This window comes from Rhea americana, unplaced genomic scaffold, assembly GCF_003343005.1.
Source record: "Rhea americana isolate MKP2758 unplaced genomic scaffold, rheAme1 scaffold_36, whole genome shotgun sequence".
In the NCBI taxonomy this organism is placed as follows: domain Eukaryota; kingdom Metazoa; phylum Chordata; class Aves; order Rheiformes; family Rheidae; genus Rhea; species Rhea americana.
Window position 1 is genome coordinate 1,940,919 of NW_028186490.1, and position 23,860 is coordinate 1,964,778.

General features: G+C 36.2%; 1 protein-coding gene across 1 annotated transcript in view; it reads left to right on the forward strand.

Moving 5' to 3' along the window:
- ADK (adenosine kinase) overlaps nt 1-23,860 on the forward strand; it is a 287,852-nt gene that overhangs the window by 104,872 nt on the left and 159,120 nt on the right. The window contains exon 4 of the mRNA XM_085312279.1: nt 22,087-22,259. Coding sequence (XP_085168405.1) covers nt 22,087-22,259 — 173 coding nt within the window. The remainder of the gene's footprint in view (nt 1-22,086; nt 22,260-23,860) is intronic.

A 23,860-nucleotide genomic window follows, 5' to 3' on the forward strand; every position in this document is an offset into this window, starting at 1 on the left:
AAAGCTATTCCAAAGTAAGTAATATTGTAATTTTAGTCTTGTGCTTTTTCCTAGCTAACTTAGTTCCGTGCTTGTGTCAAGATGGTCTTTCAATTCATGTAGCCATTTTAGTGTTTACACAGAATTGCTGACGTTGAAAGGGATTTCTCGAGATCATCTGCTGCAACCCCCAGGGCTGCTCAAAGCAGGGTCAGCTAGAACAAGATTGCTCAGGACTGCCAGGTTTTGAATGCTTCCGAGGATGGAGACTCCACAGCCTCTCTGGCAACCTATGCCAGTGTTTAACCACTCTCACAGTAAAAATGTGTTTTTTCTTCTGTTTAAGTGGAATTTCTTGTATTTCAATTTGTACATATTGGCTCTTGTTCTGTCACCGGGCCCCACTGACAAGATTTTGGCTTCATCTTTCATATTCCCTCCCAACAGGTATTTATACACATTGATAAGATTCTTCTCCTCTTCTCCCTGTACTTCCACTGCCCCCAAGTCTTCTGTTCCCAAGGTCTAGCAGTCCCAGCTCTCTTTTGCTGGGATTCTCATGAAGTTCTTTTGGTTGAACTTTGAGATTTCTGTTGACTCATTTCTCCAGCCTGTTGAGGTCCCTCTGAATGGCAGCACAACTACCTGGTCTACCAGCTACTCCCCAGCAAGCCTGCAAACTTGCTGAGGGTGCACTGTGTCCCAGCATCCAAGTCATTAAGGAAGATGTTAAACAGGATTGGCCACATTATCTCTCCCAGGGGCCACCAGTAGCGACTGACCCAGCTGGACTTCATGCTGCTGATCACAACTCTGAGTCTGGAAGTTTAGTCAGTTTTCAGTCTACTTCACTGAGCACCTATCCAGCCCATGCTTCATCATCTTGTCTTGGAGGATATTATGGGGGATGGTGCTCAAAGCCTTGCTAAGGTCAAGATAAACAACATACATTGCTCTCCCTGCATCCACCAAGCTACTCATGTCTTTGTAGAAGAGTGTGTGCCCTCATCCTTCTCAGCCTTTGTTTTACTACACTATATAAAGCTGCACTGTTTTAGGATCCCTTTATAAGTTATTCTCTCCATTTTCAAGATCTTCTTGTTCTGTTCAATTTTTATTAGTCTTTTCTGAAAACAAGTGACCAGACTGCAAAAGTCTGTGGTCCTAACAATGATTTTTGCAATGAACTTATTGTTTCACTGTCTGAATCAGAAACTCTCTTTAAACACACACACACACACACACACACACACACACAGGTAAATAAAGGCATCTCAGGTTGTGGTCAATGAATGTATCCAGATCTTTGCACAACGAATGACCTCCTACCTCATATTAAAAGAAATACATACTGGACATTGACCTTCTACTTCATGCCATGATGTTTCTTATCATTTCTGTTTCTACAGTTGACTGTTTCTCAAAATCATTAAGTTCCTCTGTGAGGGCTTTCTGATTTTACCTCTTTCTGAACTTCTGTGTAAGCAAATCTCACGAGAAGTGTTCTGTAGGGCCTGTCATTAATGTAGTTAAGGTGTAAGATCTGTCCCAGGACTGATTCTGGATCCTACTCCTGCTCCAGCATTAACTTACTTGAAGTCTGATGATTCCTGTTTTCAGCATAACCCATTGTCAGATACTGCTGCCTATTACTTTCATTAATTCCCGTACTGTCAGATCTCATTTCTTCAGCTTCATTATTATTCAGTTTCATGTAAAGTATTAAATCAGATACTTTGTTCAAGCCTAGATCTATCTTATATCAGATAAAAAAAAAAAATCAGATTTGTCAGGCATAATCTACACTTAAGAAGCCCACGTGGCATTTTCCCCACATTCCATTTACCTCTGGATGTTTAGAAGAACTTTTCCAGAAGAGTGCCTGTAATCTGCTATGATATTGAGGTCATGTTGCATGTCTTCAGTCATCTGCATCATGTTTTCCTTTTTCTTAAAGGTGTGTTTCTTGTTATTCTAACACTCCATGAATGTAGTATCATCTCTGATTTTAGAAGATTGGTTAAAAATATTTGCTAACAGCCTTAGAGTTTAAGTCACTTTCCTGGTATTTTGGGATTGAGGTACTATGTCGATTATTATAACACTGGTCCTATATATTCTTGTTTCAGAATGTGCAAAACTTGACTGTAGAAGTGAATTGAAACAAAATGAGTTTTTAGTAGTCAGTATGCATTATTTTATGACTGTGAGAAGTTTCATTCTAGTTTTCTTTCTTCTTCAAACTGAGAAGCTAAAATGATTTAGCCAATGAGTGTTTTGCTTATAATTGTCTGATTATACTTGGCAGGTGGGGAACTAAATTAAATAGGCCATAGTGTTCTGCTTACAGTTAGCAAAAGCTATAAAATATATTTTCTTAGGCTAACAAGTAAGCTTTTTTGGAGAAGCAAGGTTCTGTGGCTTTTAAATAGACTCAGACAGAAATGCCAGGATCCTGTATCTGTATTTATTGCAAGTTCTAATCTACTAAAGTTACCTTTGAGGTGTTCTTCTGTAATCTAGGTACTACATCACTGACAAAAAGCTTTCAGAGTTTGATGTTTCAGTAGTCAATAATCTATTGTAAGTCTTTTTTATAGATATCAATTAATACTGGAGGGGAGAAAAGCATGAGTGTCTGAAATAGACATTTTCTGTAAGAAAATTGTTTTCTTTCCTTTTCTAGCAGGTACCTGGTCACGTTTTCAATGACCGTGTTGATAATTCTTTGTGAATGTTTTCTGTGTCCTTACTGCATCAAATATGGGAATTTGTGGTAATTTTATTTAATAAGAGGTTGATTTGATTTTTCTTAATAGTGTTCTGCTATTTATCAAGTTTTTCATCTGGAACGTACCTTTTATTCTACAGGGAATTGTTATTCATCTATTTTGGAAGCAAACACTGCCAAAATGTTAGCTAAAAATGAAGATAAAAGCTTAGTTTGTGATGTAAAACCTTTACTGGTTTGCTTAGGACAAATTTAAAGGAAAAACTAGCTAAAAGTAATTATCTCAAGAAATACTCTTATTTGTCAGAGTTTGTGGTGGTGTTCAAGAAGTTGGCAGAACAGGCGAATGGGGCTTTTATTTTAAAATGCTGATTATGTGGCAGCCACTGACATTGTGTATCTTTCTACCCTTGTGATGCTTATGATGTTCAGTATAGAGCTAACTGCTGTGTTGGAGGAAAGGAAGAAAAGAAAGGCACGTGGGGAGGAGGTGAAAACGAGCAGGAAGCCAGGCCTTAAGTGATTGCTGGGTACAAAGAATCTGTGTGATGTAGATACATATGGATAAAATCTCTGGGAAGAGCCCAAGAAGCTCGTGCTGGAGCCAGTGTGAGATAGGTGAGTGGGAGCGTGCGGCTAAGGTCAGGGTAAGATAGGGTAAGTGATGAGGAGCTGCTACCTTCTCTGATGGCATCGCCTAGACCTGCACATCAGATTCCTCAGGTCATGCCTTAGCTGGCTTTTCCCTGCAAAGATGAATGGTTGTTAGAACCAATTTACCCTTTGAAGTCTTCCAGGGAGACTGAATGTAATCTTTCACCGTAAACTTGCTGTGCTTTTTCCTTATCCAAGAGAGGGTCTGGCCATTTTTCTTGATGAGGAGAGGCACTGACTCATTTCCTTAGGTATGCAAATACGTCTTTGTTAGACAAGGTATCATTTCCTGCACTCGACTGGCCGCTAAGCAACTTGTTACTTCAAGAAGGAAAGCTGCCTCCCTTTCCATTTGGTGACAAGTTTGATTATGAAGTGTATTTTAAAGATTATTTGTCAATTTGTACATTAATAAACACGTGTAGTTCAAACATTGAAGTAGAATCAAGAGCTAATTAGACATGATAGGATGATAGTGTTTTTGTGGGTAGTGGATCTTTTTAGTGGGAAGGTGTTGAGAATTAAGTATGTGGAAGCAAGTTGGGTTTTGCATAGTGGATTTCAGTTTGTTTATTCATTTGCTTCACTATTTTTGTTATTTAGATTTTAATTTTGTGATTTTATTTGTATAGTAAATCAGACAAAAACACAAAGTTAATCCAGTTATGTTGGACTAAATTAATCTCTGATAACTAATGAATTCAAGGTGGGTATTTTCTTCTGTTGGCTTAAGATGACAGTTGCTGTTAACTGTTTAGCAACAGCATCCTACATATTCTGAAACCCATATTAACAATAATTCCTTCAATACAACACTTAAAAATCAATACTTGAAATCTGTTGATTGTTGAAGGTATAAGCAAAGATACAATTACGTTGGATGTAAGACATTATATTCTTAAGTCCAATATTTATGTTCTATCCTGTACTGAATGTAGTAGAGGAATCACTAGACAAGTAGTAAAAGTGACTTAGGCCAATAAAACTTGGAGTTTCTGTGACGCAACTTAAGATTTTTCAAAGAATTTTCGAGGATATAAGCAGCTCTAACGTGTTCATTTCCACGCTTTTTCAGTGGATTGCCAACTGAAATTTTTAGTGTTTGCTACCATTACTAATGGAGGATTGATTACTTAAATTGGATTCTTCTGCTACCCTGGAATCCGAAAAGCCACTCTTAAGTATCATATTCACCACCAAATCAGTTAGAGGTTCATGTAATTAACTAAACACTTTTAACCACATCACAGTCCAATGACAGTAAAAAGGATATCAGTGTAAAAATAACATTGATTATAGGTCTTGGCCAATTCCTGATGTGAATGCATTTTTATATGTATGCTTTACTTTAATAATTCTCAATAGTATTGCAGTTACAGTAGTAGTATATTTTATTTTGATCTTTCAAATGAATCACACAACGCCTTTTGGAAAAATCCAGTGCTGGAATAGTTCCATCTAGAGCTCTTTGCCAAATGCAGCATTATTATTATAAAGTAGGTGTAACTTCCTTTGCCAATCATATTAGCTATGATAGCAGATTGGAATGCCAAGTGCTGGCAGCTGTTTGTTCTTTTATTCACTGTCTTTGATATCCCTTGCTTAGTCATTAGTACTTCCACAAACATTTAGCAGGTTAATGTGTCAGCTACATATCAACTATAAAAGTATTTTTGGCAGTCTTTCAAAGGAATTTCTCTTTTGTGGCTGAAAGAATCCAGTCTTATATTCAGTGTTTTAAAAATAATTCAAGTTTCGATTATACAAACTGTAGCTGTAAAACTGAACATAGGTATCACTGTATTTATGGAGCATTTTAAAATGTTTCAGGTTTAATTTATTGTGTGAACTTAAAGAAAAAGTTCCGAGAAATCTAAAGCAACAGTTTTCTGGGCTGTTATATAACTTTTGCTTTACTCTATCCAGTGTTGTAGAATGAAGAAATAATAAATTCACAAAAGACAAAAATTAAAAAATCAGGAAAGAGGCAGATGTGCTTGTATTAACTAAGTTAAACTCAGGGTCAAACTCGTTAATGTAATCATTTTAGTGTGTAGAAACTTAGAACATTTTAGTCTACTCAATTTATTTCTTATATCTTTCTTTTATACCATTGTGGCTCCCCTTCCAGCTCCCATCTTCTCACCCTCTAATAAGTTAATAGAATTTCTTACTCTTGGTTGGTTAGTGGGTTGGGGGATTTTTTTTATTCATGTGTCTGCTGTACGTTAAACTGTTGATTTATTCCTTAGAATTGTGTTTCCACCAGCATGGAACTTTTGTCCCGTGATATGGTTCTTCCTTTTCTTTAAAGTTATAAGCTATGTAACCTATAAGTATATAGTATCTTCTGAACACGTTCAAAATAAAAATGAAAATTTTCTTCAGTTTTTGTCTGAATGACCCTCGGATTAACGGTGTATGTTGTTCAAAAGAACCATTACATTAGGATGTATCTTGAGATATCTTTAAACTGAAAAATAAAATACTGAATGACTGTGTAATGCTCAGTCACATATGTGGAGTAGTTATAATTTCTTCTGTAATCTGAAGTTTGCATCTCAGCAAAACATTCACTTTTTTCTGTTAAGAGAAGTTTCATGTGCATAGTTAAATTCTGAATTCCATAAATCAGCTAGTTTCTACATACTTGATAAAAGTTATTAATACTTTCTAAGTGGGATTCATCACTGCATACTGTAAGCTGCCAGAATTCATCCCTGAGCTGTAAAATTCTCTTTGAAGCTTCTCTTCTCTGTTTCAGTTCTTTCTCAGTCTGCAGGAATGTAATCTGCCGATGCCTAAGCTTGGTATGCACAAAGTGGCAGTGGTATGGACTGACAGTTTAATAATGTTTTAAGAGATTTTTGTTTTTCTCTTAAAAGACTCGAAGTGTTTGAGCAATAAGCTCAGACTTGTGTATTAAAATATTTATTATTTTAGACTGAATAGTCTTTTAACATCTGGAATTTGCTATATGTATGATCTCTGGTAGGATTAGGGTCGAAGGGATTTTTTTTTTTTTTATGGCTTCCTACATGGATATCTTCTGAATGTGTTGCTTACATAACTGTAAGGTTGTTGTCTTTTTAAAACTTCTTTCTGAAAGAGCCCAAGGTATCCGTTTTGACACATTCCTAGCTTTCATTTTTTACACACTGCTATCTTTTGTTAAGGTTTCATCAATTGTTAAAATGTGTAGTGGATTAACATGGAAATTAAATACACTTCCTGGACTAAAGAATGCTACTTTTGGCTTTTAGTGAAAAAAAAAAAAAAAAAAAAAAAAGGAAGAGTTGAAGTGATTATACTGCAAGTCATATTTACTTGCAGGAATGCCTAACCACATTGTTTTCCTCCCATTCCCTTTTCCTGCCCTTTCTATTGTTTTTTGCCATAAACTTTCCAAATTGTTAAAATACTGGGTTAGACTGGTATTTTAACAAATGTATTTTGGAAAGTAAAGTGCTTATTTTGGCTTATGTGCAAAAAGAAAAAAGAAAAAAAAAACACCCCGAAAGATGCTATGCTGGTGCTAGGGTTCAGCTGTAGGGAGGCAACTCGTCAAAATCATTGCTGCTAAAGGGTGAGCTTTTAATATTGCTAAATCTAGAAGGAATCCTCACTGTGAGCAGTTGTTTCTTCTCTTTGTAGGAACAGACTGGAAAAAAGACAAATCAGGATTTAGACACTAGGCATGACACATGGGTTTGTTCACAAAGGCAAGCTTTAGGCTGGTAAAACAAGGTTCCTTTGCGTCTTTCTACCATCTTAGTGGGGTGGAATAGGAGCAGCTACTGAAGAGGTTGGCTTGTAATAACTGAATTAGGGTTGGTCTCTAACTTGCCCTCTGAAGGAGCCAAATGCTAACTGTTTACCTTGAGTTTCTCTACAAGTTATCTAAAAGTGGTCATGGATTTTTAAGTGGTCCATGCGTATAGCACAAGGGAAGAAAATCCACATATGCTATGTGAAATCTGTATATAGCAAAATTTTAAATGGATGTGTAGTCACTTGTATGAGAAGACTAGTAAGGTCTGAAAGTGAAGAACCTTGATTACCACTGTTGTATTTCATCAGTAAAGAATATTAGCCTAAATTTAAACTCTTTAAATAGCTGTCAGCCCCCCGAAAGTTTGCCTATGGTCTTGCACCTCTGAAACTCTTTTAAGGTTTAAAAACAAAAAACAAACAAACAAAAAAAAAGCTAGAGCATAAAAGTTTTCACCTTCACAAAGCAGTGTATCCTTATGTGATAGCTGGATTTGTTTTCTGGGGAAATAATAGTAAAATTGGCAAAAGAAAGCATAAATAAAATGATAAAATAGAATCAATGGCAGCAATGATGATAACTATTTCCTAGTCATATAGTGCAGTGAAGTGGCAACACAATCTACACCTCTCTAAAAAGAGAAATTCCAGCTTTAGGTAGAACCTGTGCTAGCTGTCCCCAGCAACCCTGGGGCAACCCTTCATAGGGCAACCCTTGTAAAGTGATATATGATACAATAAAGTGTGACTAGGCGAATATATGCATTATAAGCCTGGATAGCTGTGGAAGTCACCTGCTGCCATTGGCCATTGCTGCTACTGGCCTGTGGTGGGCTGCTTTTAGTCTTAAGCAACAATTTGTCCAATCTTGTTTTAGACTGTCTTAAGATAAGAGTAATTGTGTTGCTCTGTTAATAAGAATATTTTTTAAAAATCTAGTTTCTATATCAAAAAAACCTTGGGGGTAATGTATCAAATCCCTACAGAGTTTTCCAGTGTGGGTTAAGTCATGTTAATAAAGGGATGAATGCTTTCAGCACTGGTAAAATAATAGACCTGTAGAAATAATTGTCATTAATACCTGGCTGATCTGGCTTAATTTCAGTTTGCTCTTTTTAAGCCTACACTGAAAAAGAAATATATTCATGTTTTCTTAGAAATAAAAAGTGTAGGATTGATGTTGAAATCATATGCATAGGCATAATTTTGTAATAGAATGTAGCACTGATCTGGTCTGTCCAGTTTCAAATTGCTTTACAGTTATTAATGAATGTTCCCACGGCACACTGATAGAGTGAAGTATTTGTATTCCGAAGACTTAAAATCTTGAATTCTCATATACTAAGAGTAATAACCTACCAGAACTAAGATAATAGGACCAAATTCTCTTTTAATCCATATTGGTATAATCCTGCTGATATCAGTCAGGTTCCACCAACATAAGTATGAGCAGAAAATTGGATTTTAGATTTAAAGAATCTGAAACACTTAAAAATTTGTTCTGGGAAATTAAAAATGAGGACTAATGAGTTAACCTGTTCTTTTATTAATTGTTAGCTCTTGCATAAATGAAGAGAAATCGTGTAGTTTGGAGGGGGGAGTTAAGCTGCAAAATGGTAGTTCATACCTATTAGTATGTTGAGTGTTTTAATATTGATAATTGTCCTTCCCTTTTGGTTGATTTACTGACAGACTTCTCTTAATGCAGTTTAGATAGGTTCTTTAATTTTTTTTACTGCTTCAGATATTCAAATGTCTCAGTATTTTTTCATACCTTCACTGCCTAAAGGCTACAGTGCCTGAAGCTAGTTTGCTGCTTCTGTTTTAAGTACCATTTCCAAATCTTGCATGCTGTATTGCAAATATAAATTTGCATTGGATGTCATTTTATCATTTTGACAGCCTCCTAATCTACTCTGTTCCTCTGCTTCTACAGAGGATAAGTAGATGGAATTACAAGTTGTTATCCATGGGAAATCATGTAATGATGTAATTAACATTAGTAGAACAGCTAACAGTAGTGACAACGTCTAAAAACTCCAGAAAGAATCCTTAGAAATTGTTGCAATTATTATTTTTGGAGAGGAAAAATAACCCGAGATTTCATTATTTCATTTAATTTGAAAACACTTTATTTAATTACAGTTTTTCTTAGGTGTGAAGTTAAGTACAATTTTTTAAACATTTTAGTATGATGGATTTTGTACTGTACAGAAAACAATTGTACAAAATAATAAAGCCATAATATGGTAATTTTAAATCCAAATTATTTAGTGCATATGCAGTTAGGGTTTCAGATTGAGTATATGCTGCCTAACACATTGGGTTTTCAGGATTCACAATCAATGTCTATCATCAGTGCAACCCAAGTTACAGGGTTGTTGTCTTGCACAGTGCTGCAGAAAGCAGTAAATGCCCATGAACAGAAAACAGATCATTGAAGTATGTTGTCACTTAGACTATTTTAAATCTTTTGCTTCTATAATGCATACATAAAAATACTTATTTAAAAAGTAAATATGCTATCTTATGTGCTAGAATGGAGATATTCTATGACAGGTTTCTTATAAAGAGGAACAGATAATTCTAGATATTTGGAATCACCCATAAGGGAGAAAATTCATAAAGTTATCATACTCCCAGTGCAGCAACTGAAGGTTTCTGTCCCGTTGTTTAATGGCACTGGATATCCTCTATAAAGTGCGCAGGTCAGAGTATCAAACTGAATTTTGGCCGCAGAGATCTTCATTTTAATTTTGTGCATTTTTTTTTTTTTTGTTATAGTTATTGACTATGATGCTAGCAGGAACACACAGGTCTTACGGTATGTTTTGGAAAGCAATTCCATCTGCATGTTTCTCTCTGGATCTGTGTGTTTTTGTTTTTGTTTGGTGTTTTTTTTTTTTTTTTTTTTTTTTTTCCTTTCCCCTACTTTGTGGCAGCCATTCCAACTTTTGCCCTTCAAAAATAATTTATGACCTGGCATTTCACTCTTACAGTGCAATCTTCATCAACAGCAGGCCCCCCAAGCTACAGCAGAAACAATAAATCTGAAAATCCTAAATTTGTGAATTTTGGGAATACAAGATAGCACATTTTCACAGAAGTATTATTTCTGGCCATATTAGAAAGACTTGTTGTTACCAGTATAATCACAAGACTAAACTGAAATTCCTATTGCTAAATTAAGGTTCTGTAAGCGTCAGTTGTTGATCACATAGCAGGTTGTGGTATTTGAGTGATTTGACAGCCAGTTACCTAGTCTTCAGGAGATCTGAACAGATAAGTAAGAGGATGTTTAGGGAGCTGTTCCTGTTGCTTGAGGATATTTGGTCTGGTGGTTTTAAGGCAATAATATTTTTAAATTATGTTCTATGACTATAGTTTGTTATCCTTATAGGGATTCCGGTTGTAATTTATTCTTCTTCTGCCATCTTAATGGAAAAGAAGAGTGCAAAGTACTCCATATTCCACTTTCTAGATTTTAGTTTTAAACTCATCACTTTTTTTTAAGTGTCCAATAATTTAAGAGTGCTAATTCTTGATATAGATCCGATCTTTGTTATAGTCTAATAATGTTCAAGACCATATAAGGTGGATGCTGTATACATGCATTGTAAAGGATGATGTTGGGTAGTTGTTTTAAACGTAGAAATAATGAAGCCACACACACATACTTGCATGTATTCCTTTAGGTAAAATCAAAAATAAATTACTCTACCAAATGAAAAGATAATATATACAGGGTCATACTAGGTCTGGATTTGATCTCATTTGCATCTGCATAAATCATTCACAGCTCTATTGAAATGAATAAATTTACATGAATGTAAAATTGGATTAATTGAGATCACAATCGGGTCTGTTGGGCTTTCTGGCTTCTCAGAGGAACTAAAAAAGGGAATCTTTAACTTCAAAATACACCTCATATTGCCTGATTTTATTAAACTTTCAAGTAAAATTAACTGTATCAAGGCAGTACAGTTATGAACAAAGCATCTTTTTTCTTTATGCTTCTTGTATTGATTTCTTCTTTCTGTTAATTTCCATTTTTGACTTTTTGAAAAAAGTATTTCATGTTTTTTAGGAGATAAGATATAAAGCTCATCGGGTCTAAGGATGCTGTTTTTGAAGCTTGCTGTAGCTTCAAAGGTTTACCAGCATTCTAGTAAATGTAAAATTTCCCTTTACCTTCCGCTCCTGCCAGGCAGGGGCTGGGAGCTGGTGCTGAGCCTGAGTTGATCACGGGAGGTGTCAAGCTGCCATTGAATTCAGAAAAAAATTCAAGCACCATTTGCAGTCCTCCTTCAGGAGCACACAAGAGCAAGTTACCTGTTTTGTGAAAATTACTTGAACTTAGCTCAGAGTTTGAGCTACATGCTAAGGAATTCAGATAATGCCAAGCTCTGCTTAGAACTGCACTAATCATGTGTGATCTCTCTTGTAAATTTTGTTAACATTTCCTTTTACTTGTTATAAACAAACAAATATTATCATGAAGGAATGCATCCACTTAAAAATAAGCCTAAGTTGCAATGAAGAATTGTATTTTTCCCTTTTACTTGATATCTTGGGAATCAAGATCGATTATCCTCACATTATATGGCAAACTAAAGCTTTCCCAACAAATTATTTTGACAGAAATATTGCTTGTGTCCAACCTCAGCAGATCTAAAAGTGTTGTGAATGAAACTGGCAGGGAGAGAACTAAGAGATTCTTGTTAACTAGAGCAAATACAGTACAGTATTTATATACATAAATAATGAAGAAATAGACAAAATAAGGTTGTCACCATTCAGCTGTTGGCAAATGGAATAAAACCCATTTATTTACATGGATGGATAAGATTAACTGCTTGGGAGGAATAGCATACCGTCTCTCCCAAAAGCGGTTAGCAAAAGCATTAGACATAGTGGTTTGAATAAGCGGCAGGCTACAGCCTTTCCCAGAAATCCGGGAGCGAAGGGGACCTGAGCCATGCCGGGCGCGCAGAGCCAGCCTCGTTTTCCCAGTGCATCTGACCTACTTACTGCATCTGCACTGTGCAGATGGCTGGTGCTTGTGCGGTGACAACGGTGTGCTCCGAATGCGTCACGCTTTCTGTGGATGAGTGCAATGCTTGCACAGTAACCAGTGTGCTGAAGACATGTTGGTCTTTCTGCACGGATGAACTGTGCAAATGGGCTGCATTGCATGCGACGGCCGTTTGTCCAGAATTCTCAATGTCAGGCAGCAGGAAACCATAAAAAGTCAATACTTCTAATACAGCTAATTGCCTATACTGATGATTTTATATCTAGTTGGTAGTGGAATAAAAAGCTGAAAGGTGATTTAGAAATGAGGAAATATGTATTTCATGTAAAATTTCTTGTTCCTTTCTGAGCTTTTAAGAACGAAGGCCAATTTTTGCATGTGTGAATTTCATTTTGGTTGAATGTAGTGTTGTAAGTGTGTTTTATCAGTTCTCCTTCAAATCGTTGTTCACTTTGGCACTGCGGATCCATTATTTTCCTGGAATCTGTGCCCAGTCTATGTACCTGTCAGAGTCTGTGAGGGACACAGCACGTTTCCAGCGTCAAGTGTTTGAAAGTGTCACATAAGGAATCCATAGGTTATTCTGAGCTTTACTTGTCCTAAGGCAGTAATTTTTTCAGTTGGTTCATATTTACCTTTCTTTGAAGAGAGATCGTTCCTTGAGAATCTGGAACCTTGGATACAAGGCATTTCCACGTGGGATGGATGGAATATATGGGATAACAGTTAGGAGAGACCAATCCTGAAATGCTAATTTCTAATGAGTAGACTGGTAACCTGATACCACCTTTCCAAACTTTTGTCTGGGTCATTCAGAGGGCTCCTAACCTACAAAAAGAGTAAGTCTTAAAAGTTGGAAGAGAGAGTTCAGTTTTGTTTGTTTGTTTTGTTTTTTATTTTTTGTTTTAAATCAGTTCAGGTGGAATGCTTCACCATAATAAAGACTGTAACCTCATCACTCCAGAACTGGTTTGGACCTGAGAACCTTTCATCTTTCACATTCCTATCAAGAAATAGTTAGAACCTGTCTATCTTCATGATTTCAACACTGACATTAGTGCTGGGTGACGGCAAATCGGTTGTCTTCCTGGCTTGACTGTCTGCCTTTGTGGCATGGTATGACAGGCTCTTGCTACAACCTGTAAACAGGTTCCTCTTATCTATAAAGATGTTTATCCTAGCACTTGTATAAAACATACCAGGACCTAGTGGACAATGCTTTTTTTTTTTTTTTTTTTTTTAAAAAAATCTAAATCATGTATCTTGTTTCTTCAGAACAACGAGGCACTACTGAAGCACTACCATAAATGTCATGGTGCCAAGTAGTGCGAAAACTCCATGCAGTCTTTGTATAAGCTCAGATATCTGTAGTGACGTCACTGAGGGGTGTCTCAGTGCTAAAGGATTTTGTACATTTTCCTGATACATGAAATTGTACATTTTCTTGATACATGAAATCCATCTGTCCTCTATCCTCTCCTCCCTCTCTGCTTCCTCCCTCCCTGTTATGCCCTTGCTGCAGTGCCTCGGCATGATGCTAGGCTTGAGAGTGTTTAGGGTCACTGAATTCCTAGAATTTCCTGATGTTTTCCTGTGTTTCTAAGATTCAAATACTACTTCGAGTGAGCCATTGTAGGACTGAAATATCAACTATGTACTAAACAAAAAAATAAAAATTATTTATTAGTAACTGAAAATCCTTTTAAATGTGCATGTTTGCAGCCGACCCTCCTTTCTCCTTTGATGAAGGTTGAGATTCAGAACAGGAAGGGTGAAATACATTTGGATTATCCACTACTTGTTGCTGTGGCAACATAGATGCATAATTTTAAAGGGAAGCATTTTCAGCGTTTGGGGTAGATGGCATTTTATGTCTTTTGCTGTTTCAGATTCAGAAATAGGATTATCATTTGTCAAGTTCTTATAATTGTCACACATCCACTTGAAATCTAATGTATTTTATGTTTATAAAATGTATAACAAAAATTAGTCAAAAAATGGTCTCTAATCACTCAGGCATGCATCATAAATCAAGGGTTTGATTTGACACCAAAAATTACTCCTACAATCTGTATTACTAGAGCTTTGCTAAGTGGTAAATAGTTTAATGTATTGGGAGTTTTTGACAACAGATGAAGACGTGCCACTTTAACGACTCCCTTGCCTTAACTGCTTTCTAACTCCAGTAGTCAAAAGCTGTTAAGCTTTAAGTGCTCTGTCATATTTGTGGGCTTTTATAGCAGAAAAGTAGAGCAGACAGCAGTGATGATGGAAAACGATGGTAGGTAGACTTAAAATACTCTAAAGCGTAGAGACAATTGCATGTAATGCCCTGAATTGAATCCTTTTTGAATGAAATGATCAGCCATATGTGCCACCCTTATGGACCCTGTAAGAAGGCGAGAAGAAATGTACCCTATTGCTAACTGTGCATGAAATTGCAGTGTTAGGAGATATTGACCAGATGTTTCAATCTCAACAAATAGCTTGTTATGGAACTGAGTGAAAATCTCTCTGCTGCTTTGATCACGTACACCTTAAAGGAAGAAGTAATTTAATAGAGGCTGTCAAAGTTCATCATTGTCAATAAACTTTGACTTGACCTTTGCCATCTGTTTTTGATACCATTGCTGATAGAAGTTGATAGACAGACGTTTACAGTGTGCACTGTATGAATTCTGTGAAAGAGATCACTTCTGGATTTTCTGCTGGGGCTCTGAGCGTGGGTGTACTCACTGAGACAGCACAACATCTAGCAAGAGAGTGACATATGCATGTATTTTAAAAAAGATGGTTTGTTTTAAGGTTATGGATAAGCAAAACCATACGTGAGATATCTGTAATGTCACTTTGCAATAGTCATCTTCACTACTAGGTTAGTACTTAAGTACATGTACAATGTTTTTTATGCTGTAAAACTTTAGGCGTTTTTTCAAATGCTTATCAGTCTTCCTAGTATCTCCATGAAGTAAGCAATAATTCTTTAGAGGCGGGGTAGGTTCAGGCATGATTAGCAGCAGTGTACAATGAGTGTGTCTTACTGTGCCAAGCTGTTACCTTGAGTTTTCATGTTTATATTAATATACTTCCATTAACACATTCTGCTTCCAGCCACACAGAGTAACAGGGCCTTTTTTTTCTTGTTCTGTATTTACCTCTGGCATGCTTCACATAGTGTTCATTAAGGAACTTTAGTATCTTTGAGTCCTTCTACTGATAGATAAAGGAACTCTGTAACCTTACCTCATGCATAGCTTATTATTAATAGCAAATTTCCTTTTTCTTATTCTTTTTTTTTTTTTTTTTTTTTTTAAAAAAAAGGAAGTTGCATACACAGAAACAGTTATGGAAGAGTCCCAAGTAAAGCTAGAATTGTTACTGTTACTGGACATAGCTGATGTTTGAGGTTCAGTGCTTCAAGGAGGGAAGGAACGCAGGGCCAAGCTGCAGTCTTAGTCGTGTGCCTGGTAAGGTCTTGCAAGAGACGTTCTGGTTTTGATCTCCGAGAGATTATATGACCAACATATATTTAACTTAAGAATAGAGTCTGCAGCACTTCGGGCTTTTGAGGCAGAACTGTAGCTGCATTATAAATATGGGATAAGTGGGTAGAATAAGGAATATTCAAGTTAGTATCCTAGTTTGGGCAATTTATAAGGGGTCAAATAAGAGAGAGACTTATTTTTGAACACATTAAAACTTTGGAATATGGCTACTACCAGTTTAATTAGAGAATGTTTGCTTGTATTTCCTTGTACAGAGAGCAACTGATAAACTAAAGAGTATCTAAAATAAAACAGTGGATAAGCAAGCAGCTGGAGAGCAAGGGAGGAAGAATAGGAAGTGTAATACACGAGAATAGCTGCACTGAAAATACAAGTATTTGTATTAGGGATTTTGTTCAGAGGCAGTTTGTTAGCTTTGTGTCTTTTAAATGTAGAAGTGAATGAAGTATTGCTCCTGGATGATTAACATTTTGATAGACATCTTATTTTGAAAAGCTATGGGAAAATGCAACTTGCAGCACCATACTAAAGCTAATAGATATCCCTGTACAGGGATTTGGATAGTACATGTTGGACCAACTTCTGATAAGATGCAGATATTAATCGCAGTGCAAGGATATAGCTAGTCTTTTTCTTTCAAAAATATTATCACTTTTATCTCACTTGACTGGAAGTTGCTTCAGGGTGTTGTCATGCATTTTAACAATATCACTTCCTCATGCAAGATTTGGCAGCTTCAGCTGATGGTGGAAGAATTACTGTACAGTACACTGAGCTCCTTTTTGCAGGCCTGTCTTTATAAAGATAAGCTTATTTTTTCCTCTTCATTTTTTTTTCTTAAATGACCGTTAAGTGATAATAGCTTTTACAATCTATATATACAGATCAGTGAAAAGATAAAAAGAAAAAAGTTCCAAGGGGTCTGGAATAAAGCCGTAGTATCTCATCAATTTTCCAGCGTCTTGATGCTGTATTTGATACTTCCCATAGCAATGATTCCTGGATGGGGATTTGAAATGATAAAGTATGTGTAATAATGGAATATTGAGTTCCAGTTGTGCTTCAGGTGTTTCACACCACTGACAAGAAATAATCACCTGGAATCACTTGGAGCCCAATCACTTGGAACAGTGAAAGTAAAGGGGGGGCTTTAGGGTTGTTTTTGCATGTTGACAGCATTTACATGCTTTTTATATGTGTATAGTGATACAGTTTTTGATCTTACTTTTGCTTGTATTAGCTGGTATTCTAAGATGAGATGTCATTTATTTTTCTTTTAACATCAAAATTCTAGAATATTTCTAAAATGTTTTTAATAGACTGTTTATAAAATTGATGATGGAAAATGTTCTGGGGCTAAAACAAAGCGCTGAAACCTTCTGAAAGGTATCTAGACTCTTTCTAAACTTTAGAATAGAAAAAGAAAAGAGATATTCCAAGTAGAACTGCATAAAAACAAGACATTTCTATTCTGATTTTCTAGAAAGAGTACTCCGTAAGTAGTTACTGGCATTGTTTAGATTTTAGCAAACATGTTAAGTCGTAGCTAATTTTAGGTGTTTAGAATCCTCTCCTCTATGAGCTGCAATCTAAAATAAGATCAGATTTGACAGATCTTACGAAGGAGAGTCCAGCTTCAAATAACGCACTTCAGATGCACTTCAAATGTCTGTATTTGGTACTGTTAACAAGTTCTGAAGACACTTCACTGTGAAGGGGCATAATGCTTCTTGTTGTGTTTGTCAGTTCCCAGGTATTTAGCATTCAGGTATACAGCTGAAACTCCTGTGTACGGAAGGTATGTCAGTCTAAGCAAAGCTTCGTGTGCTTCGGCATTGTTAGTTTAAGGAGACTGACAGATGTGGAAATGCACTGCTAGCTACAGCTTTAAAAAAGATTTCAGGAGCTAAAGAATTCAGAGGGAGAAAAATGTGGGACTGATACCAAACATCATCTTCAGCCTCCTTGTGGGTTGTGGCTGTCACTGTTGCCCAGGTATCTGTTGGACTTGCAGTCAGAGTAAAATGCCATCATTTCTGAAAAGTCTTTGTTTTAGTGTGAGGGCTATAAAGCTATTTTTTTTTTTCCGTCAACTTCATCAGTATGGTGTTCTTTTCTAGATCTTAAGAGTCTGTATACTGAGACCCAGCAGCAGTGAATTCTCCTTCTGCAGAGGGAGTCTATCTGCAACTGGAAACCATGAGGAAAATTAGATCAAGTATTCGGTTGTGCTGTGTTTTGCTTTTCAAGTAGAGGTCCTCCTCTACTGTGAACTTTGCAGAAATAGCAGAGAAGAACTTTGAACAGGGATCATCTGTTTTGAAGTGGGATACTAGACTCTACATTGTGTTCTAAACATGGCATTCTCAAGCTAAATAGCATACTTGGGAAATAAAAATCAAATGTCTCAATTTTCTTCTTTTTCTGATTCTGTAAGATCACTGATGGTTTTTGCATAGTATGAGGGGGCATTCTATGATTCCTTGGGTGTGAGAGACCACCCAAGTTGCTCCATGACCTCATCTTGGTCTGAAAATCATTCTCAAAAGACACCATTCAATAATCAGTCAAGTCCTTTCTAGTGTTAGAAGTACTTCTGTAACTCAGAGTAAAGGTTGTTTCCAAAGGTGTCTTCTAATCAAACAAAAGCAGAAGATAGATGAACCATGTTTTCAGATCTGAGGATGCAAATGAATGGGACAGTTAACTCTAAGCACTTTTAAAAAGTGACAGCAGAGGCTTTAGAAATTTTATTTATTAGGAAGATTTTCTTTTTGACAGCTTGCAAGAAAAGTCTCTGTTCCCCCCCAGTTGCTGTCTACTTCCTGGAAAACAAATGTTCTTACACTTCAACATTAGCTAAAGCATCCAGAGAGTTCACCCTGTTAACTCTGATCACTTAAAAAACATTTAAACAGAGACTCCTACTTCTGTGACCCCGGATCAGTCTCATGAAGTTAAGGAGAGAAGCATTCTGTCATTCTCTATTATATCCTTGAGTGGTCAGAGTGCTGGCCTCTTTTGAAGTATTTGCTTCACTATTCGATTTTAAGGAATAATTTTCCTGCAGGGATAAGGTAATTTGATTATAGATGCTTATTTTGAAATCAGCCTAATTTTAAACTAGGGTTATGATAAGGGCAAGGAAAAAGTAGTTAGAAGTGTTAATATTTGATTTGATTTTTCCAGAGTGAGTACAGTAAAAATATAGAGAAAATGTAATCTGCTTAACTCAACATCTGAAAGGTGTTCTGTTTGCCTTGCTCCTTCCTCTGTCACGGATGCTTATCCTAACTGACAGGGTCAGGGCCTGTCCTTGCATGTACCTGCTGTCCTTAAGTTGCATTGACAGAAGAAAACTGCAGGATGGAGAAGCACTAGATTTCACAAACCACTCTAGATGTTGGGTTTCCTCTGCGGTATCATTGAAATTCAAATGTTCCCTCTCCTGAGGCTGTCTTGTTCCTTCATGATAAGTTCCTACTTTTGTCACTTCTGTCTTTGGGCCATTAACAGCCTCAAACTCCCTTGGGAGATGGTGGGGATTCTTGGTGTGGCCAGATGCCAACCTCTCCTGACCAGACTGTCAATACAGTTAGTTAATAACTGCCTCGCTGCCTAGTCAAACCCTCGATAATTAACTCATTATGCCAGTGCCTGCTGAGCTGGGTCATTTTCCATTTCTGTCTGGAATCTTTTCATTCAATTAAATCTTCTATTCCACATAAATCTGTAAATTGAATTTGCAGTTGATACAGTCCTGTACCTGGCATTAATGTTTGCAGTTTGTTACTGGCCTTCGTTTGAGGTTGGATATAATAGTGCACTATCACTTTATGATGATAATTGTTCTGTGGTGACTGAGCCCTCATTCTCATGTAGACACCTTCAGCCGAAAGTTTAAAAATGATAAGAATGGTGTATGAAGTAGTCCATAAAAACCTGTTTTTCCATATCAGGATATTCAAAGGTAGACTCAATCGAGGGTCAAATGCAAAAGAGTGTTTCAAGGTCTACTCTGAAGACATTATTTTGTCTCATTTGTTTTTCCAGCAAATGAAAACTTTGTTGTGGCTCATTCCGTTAGGTACAGCTTTAATGGTGTGCCACAGGTGCATTTCTGTAGTTCACATTCACCATGCTGACAACATAATGTCCGCTTTATTCCTTTACTAATGTGTAATCTTTTAACTGAGGTATAGGAGGAACAGTTGAGAGTTCTTACTCAACCACCAAGACTTTGTTACCGTCGCTATGGGAGTACATAGAGATCATTCCAAGAAGGAGCTGGGAGTATTTATAACTGGGGATCTACGAGGAAAGGATCTTGACAGGGACACTGCTTTTCCGTCTTCCTCAGTGCTTAACTTAGCTCAGATGCTCCAATGGAAAGAGTATCTATACAGTGGGAGTATTCTGTACCACATATGGCCCATGCCCAAAATAATCACCAGTATGAGAGGAACTACTGCTTACAGAAGAAGTGGTCTGCACTGTGTATTTTACAGAGGTTTGTCTCAGGAAACTCCAGATCTTGACTTCTGATTCTGAAAGATGACTTGTATTTAAAGCAAGGACTGTCACAGTTATTTATGGTATGTATCACATCTGAATTCAAATTGAGTTGCTGCCAATAACCAAAACTGATATTTTAACAGAAATTCTTTTTTCACAGAAATGTATGTGAAATACTACTGCTCCAAATGTTGTCAGACTTTATATATAAAGGATAGAAAAGTTATGTAATTCGAGAAAATGTTTTAAGCCTAAGGTGCATTTTGTGCCTAGTGTTCAAATGATCTCTCTTAATTCTTGTTGTTTGTGAGAGTAAGGCATGCTTTTCAACACAGGATGTAGGGCTTCAAATCTGTCCGTTCTTATCCATGTGGAAACTAGATCCATATTCCTTACAGTAGGTCAAAATATCTTTAATCTTGTTAAAAAAAAAAAATCTGTTCTTAACCATACCACCAAATATAAAAGACTACCGCTTCTAAAAAATACTAAATTACCAGTTTGCAAAGAATTCTATGTAAAGTACAAGAGTGTTATAGATAGATCTCTTACTTATTATAGGGTTAAATTATACTAATTTAGGATGATACTGAGTAGATCAGCAGAGCATACCTAGTATGCCTTTCAAGAACGAGAGATTGAACACTGCTGCCACCTGACAACATAATCATTTTGACCTTAAACTTGATGCGTATTAAATTGCTTCAGGAAAGAGACCTTGCTACTTTTATCCACCTTTGCCTTATTAATGAAGACTTTTGCATGACTAAAGCAATTTTTTTCCCTCTAGAGCTGAAAATAATGAAGATGTGACTAAGCATGTATTTGCAACTCAGTTACTTGACCTTTCTACAACCCACAGATAGCACTAATGCTGATTTGTAATGGAGACATTATCGTTTATTTAAATCTTGATTAGGAAACAATTATAAGTAGGGTTTTAGCATAGCAGTAAATTGATGTAGCCTTTAATTCATACTACAGATTGAGTGGATAAGCTTTCTGGCTGTAATTAGGGGGAATTATAATGACTTCAGTTGGTTGACTCATCACTAGCGAACTAGGGCCTGTGATTGTTTCTTCACGTGTATTTTTTGGTTCACTCTGATTCTGCTTTGGTGCTAAATGCTACTTTTTTTAACTTAATACAAAATAGAGCTACATTTACAGTTGAATGATATGTATTTAGTATTAATAAAAGAGAAGCTTTATAAAATAACCTAGCACCTTAGCAACATGATGCAGCTATGCTCTTTCTTTACAAATCAAGTGACAGAACTGCTCTCAATAAAGCTGAAGATAGATATTTTCATGTGTGATTTAACAGTGTGAATGCAGAGCATTTCCTTTATTTGCATATAATTAAATGGTAGACACAAAAGGTTATTTTCAGTACTGTTTAGTTATTGTATATATATTGTGAATGTTGCACAGTGTTTCTTTCTAGAATTCTCAAACATACTGTTTTCCTTATATTTGCTATCTCCCTCTATTTTATTTTTGGTTTTCTACAAGTTTCCTTTAAAAATACCATTCTCAGTTTGACTGAGTGCAAGTATACAGGCATCTCCTTTAAATATGTTTTTACAAGGTATTTCATACCTTCTTGATTTGGTATACAATCTGTTACATGTACTTAAGTGAGTTTTAGGCTAGCTATTAAATATTCTGCAGGATCATTAAGGTAATTTTTTTATTCTTTGATCATGTCTTAACTGAGGTGCCTCATGTTCTCTACCTTGGCATAGAAGTGTCCTGTAGGATCCTTATATGTCACAGTGATTTTGTAGGCATAGAATTAAATACGGCAAATGGTGAGAAAAAATGGCAAATAATGTATCAGACATGCTACCAAACTACTTTTGGTTCTGTTATTTTTTTCTGTCAATCTGCAGTGGATGATTCAGAGCCCATACAAAGCTGCAACTTTCTTTGGATGCATTGGCAAAGATAAATTTGGGGAGATCTTGAAGAAGAAGGCTGAGGAAGCTCATGTGGATGCCCATTACTATGAGCAGAGTGAAGAGCCAACCGGAACCTGTGCTGCGTGTATCACTAGTGATAACAGGTCAGGTGCATTTGATTCATTTTTTCTTAAAATGAGTGCAGTGGGCGTAGGCGTGGAACCTAATTTGTTTGGAATATTTGACCTTTTAGAAAATGTAATTGATATAATAAAGAAATTATCAGCATGGCTCATAATCTGGGCCTTTCTTTTCTTCTGCATTTGGAGAATATCATAGAGTAAGGTAGAAAAATATGAGCTAATAAACTACAGCCACTTCTTGTTTCTGAATTTTAAATTGTTCTGTTGCTCTAAAGAGAGAACATGTGGGAAACAAAAGTTGGTTAACAGCTATGTTTATGCAGCGTATGTGAGAGTTGATTGGCATGTTTAAACAGCAGAGATGTCAGTATGTAACCCGATTAAAAGGGTTAAATTGATTTTGTACAGGAGGAAATAAAGTGAGTTTTTTGTTGCAGCTGAAGTTCATCTATGAACTGCAATTATGTCTAGGTCTTAACTAGTTCTTCTCTATCTTGTCTTTCATTTTTTCATTTATTACTTTCTTTTTAATGACACAAAAAGGTTGGTGCTTTGCCTCCATTGTAACGATCTTTTACTACGTATCGCACACAGAGCATCTCTGCTGTTGGATGTGGCCCCAGAGAACTAGGTCTACCATTTCAAGGGCATGTAATAAGTGGAAGCAAACAAATAAACAGTCTTTGCTTAAGTTTCTGGAACCTAATTGCTTTTCACTTATCAACCAGAATGCATGCATGTAGATAGAGCAGATTTTGTTCCTATCCATCTTTGATGGATATTTTCAGGTTGACAAAACTGAGATTTAATTTATGTCCTAAGTTTAGTTTACAAAATTTGCTGGTTATGCACATACCTGTCTTGGATTTACTTTGTTCTTCTGTGGATTTCTTGTCAGTGAGTGGAAAATACTATTATTCACCAAGAATTAGAACTTCTTGTGCTGCTATGGAGTTTTTTTAATTATTATTTTATTTGTGTGTGTGTGTGTATATATATGTATATATGTATGTAACATATGTGTGTATATATATTAGTTTTCTTCTGCTTCTGGGTATAAAGCCTTCTGAAGAATTAAAAGAGATAGGATAGAGAATATTCCTTTAGGCATGAAATGACGCAGAACTCTGCTGTGTGTTTTAATCTATTCAGAAAAAGTTAGCCTGTAACTTTTTTGTTTTGCTGTTAGTAATCTAACTTACCGGCATGGCTGGTGAGAAATGTTTTAGAAAGCTGACAGGAAGATTTGGTTGCCATCACTGTAAGAATTCTTTTGATGTTTTTGTTAGTTTTAAATTATATTATTGAACATTCTTATAATGAAACTGCAAAGAGTTTAATTATGGTAACCAGAATTAAAAGCTCCTGCATCATTCTCTTGTTTGCCTGCTTTTAGCAGTACATCTGTAACTTTTATGTGCTTCATAAGATGGAATGTCTACAGGTGAGGATGTTAAATAAATTTTAAATGCAACAAAGTAAATATGATACCAGTCTTTAATTCTTGCTAATGGAAGTTATGTGCCATGTCTTACATTATAATTTGTTAGGAAGGAATTAAGTGCAAATAAATCATTGGTAGTTTTCTAGTAATACATGGCTAGGCTAGTGATGGGGCTTTT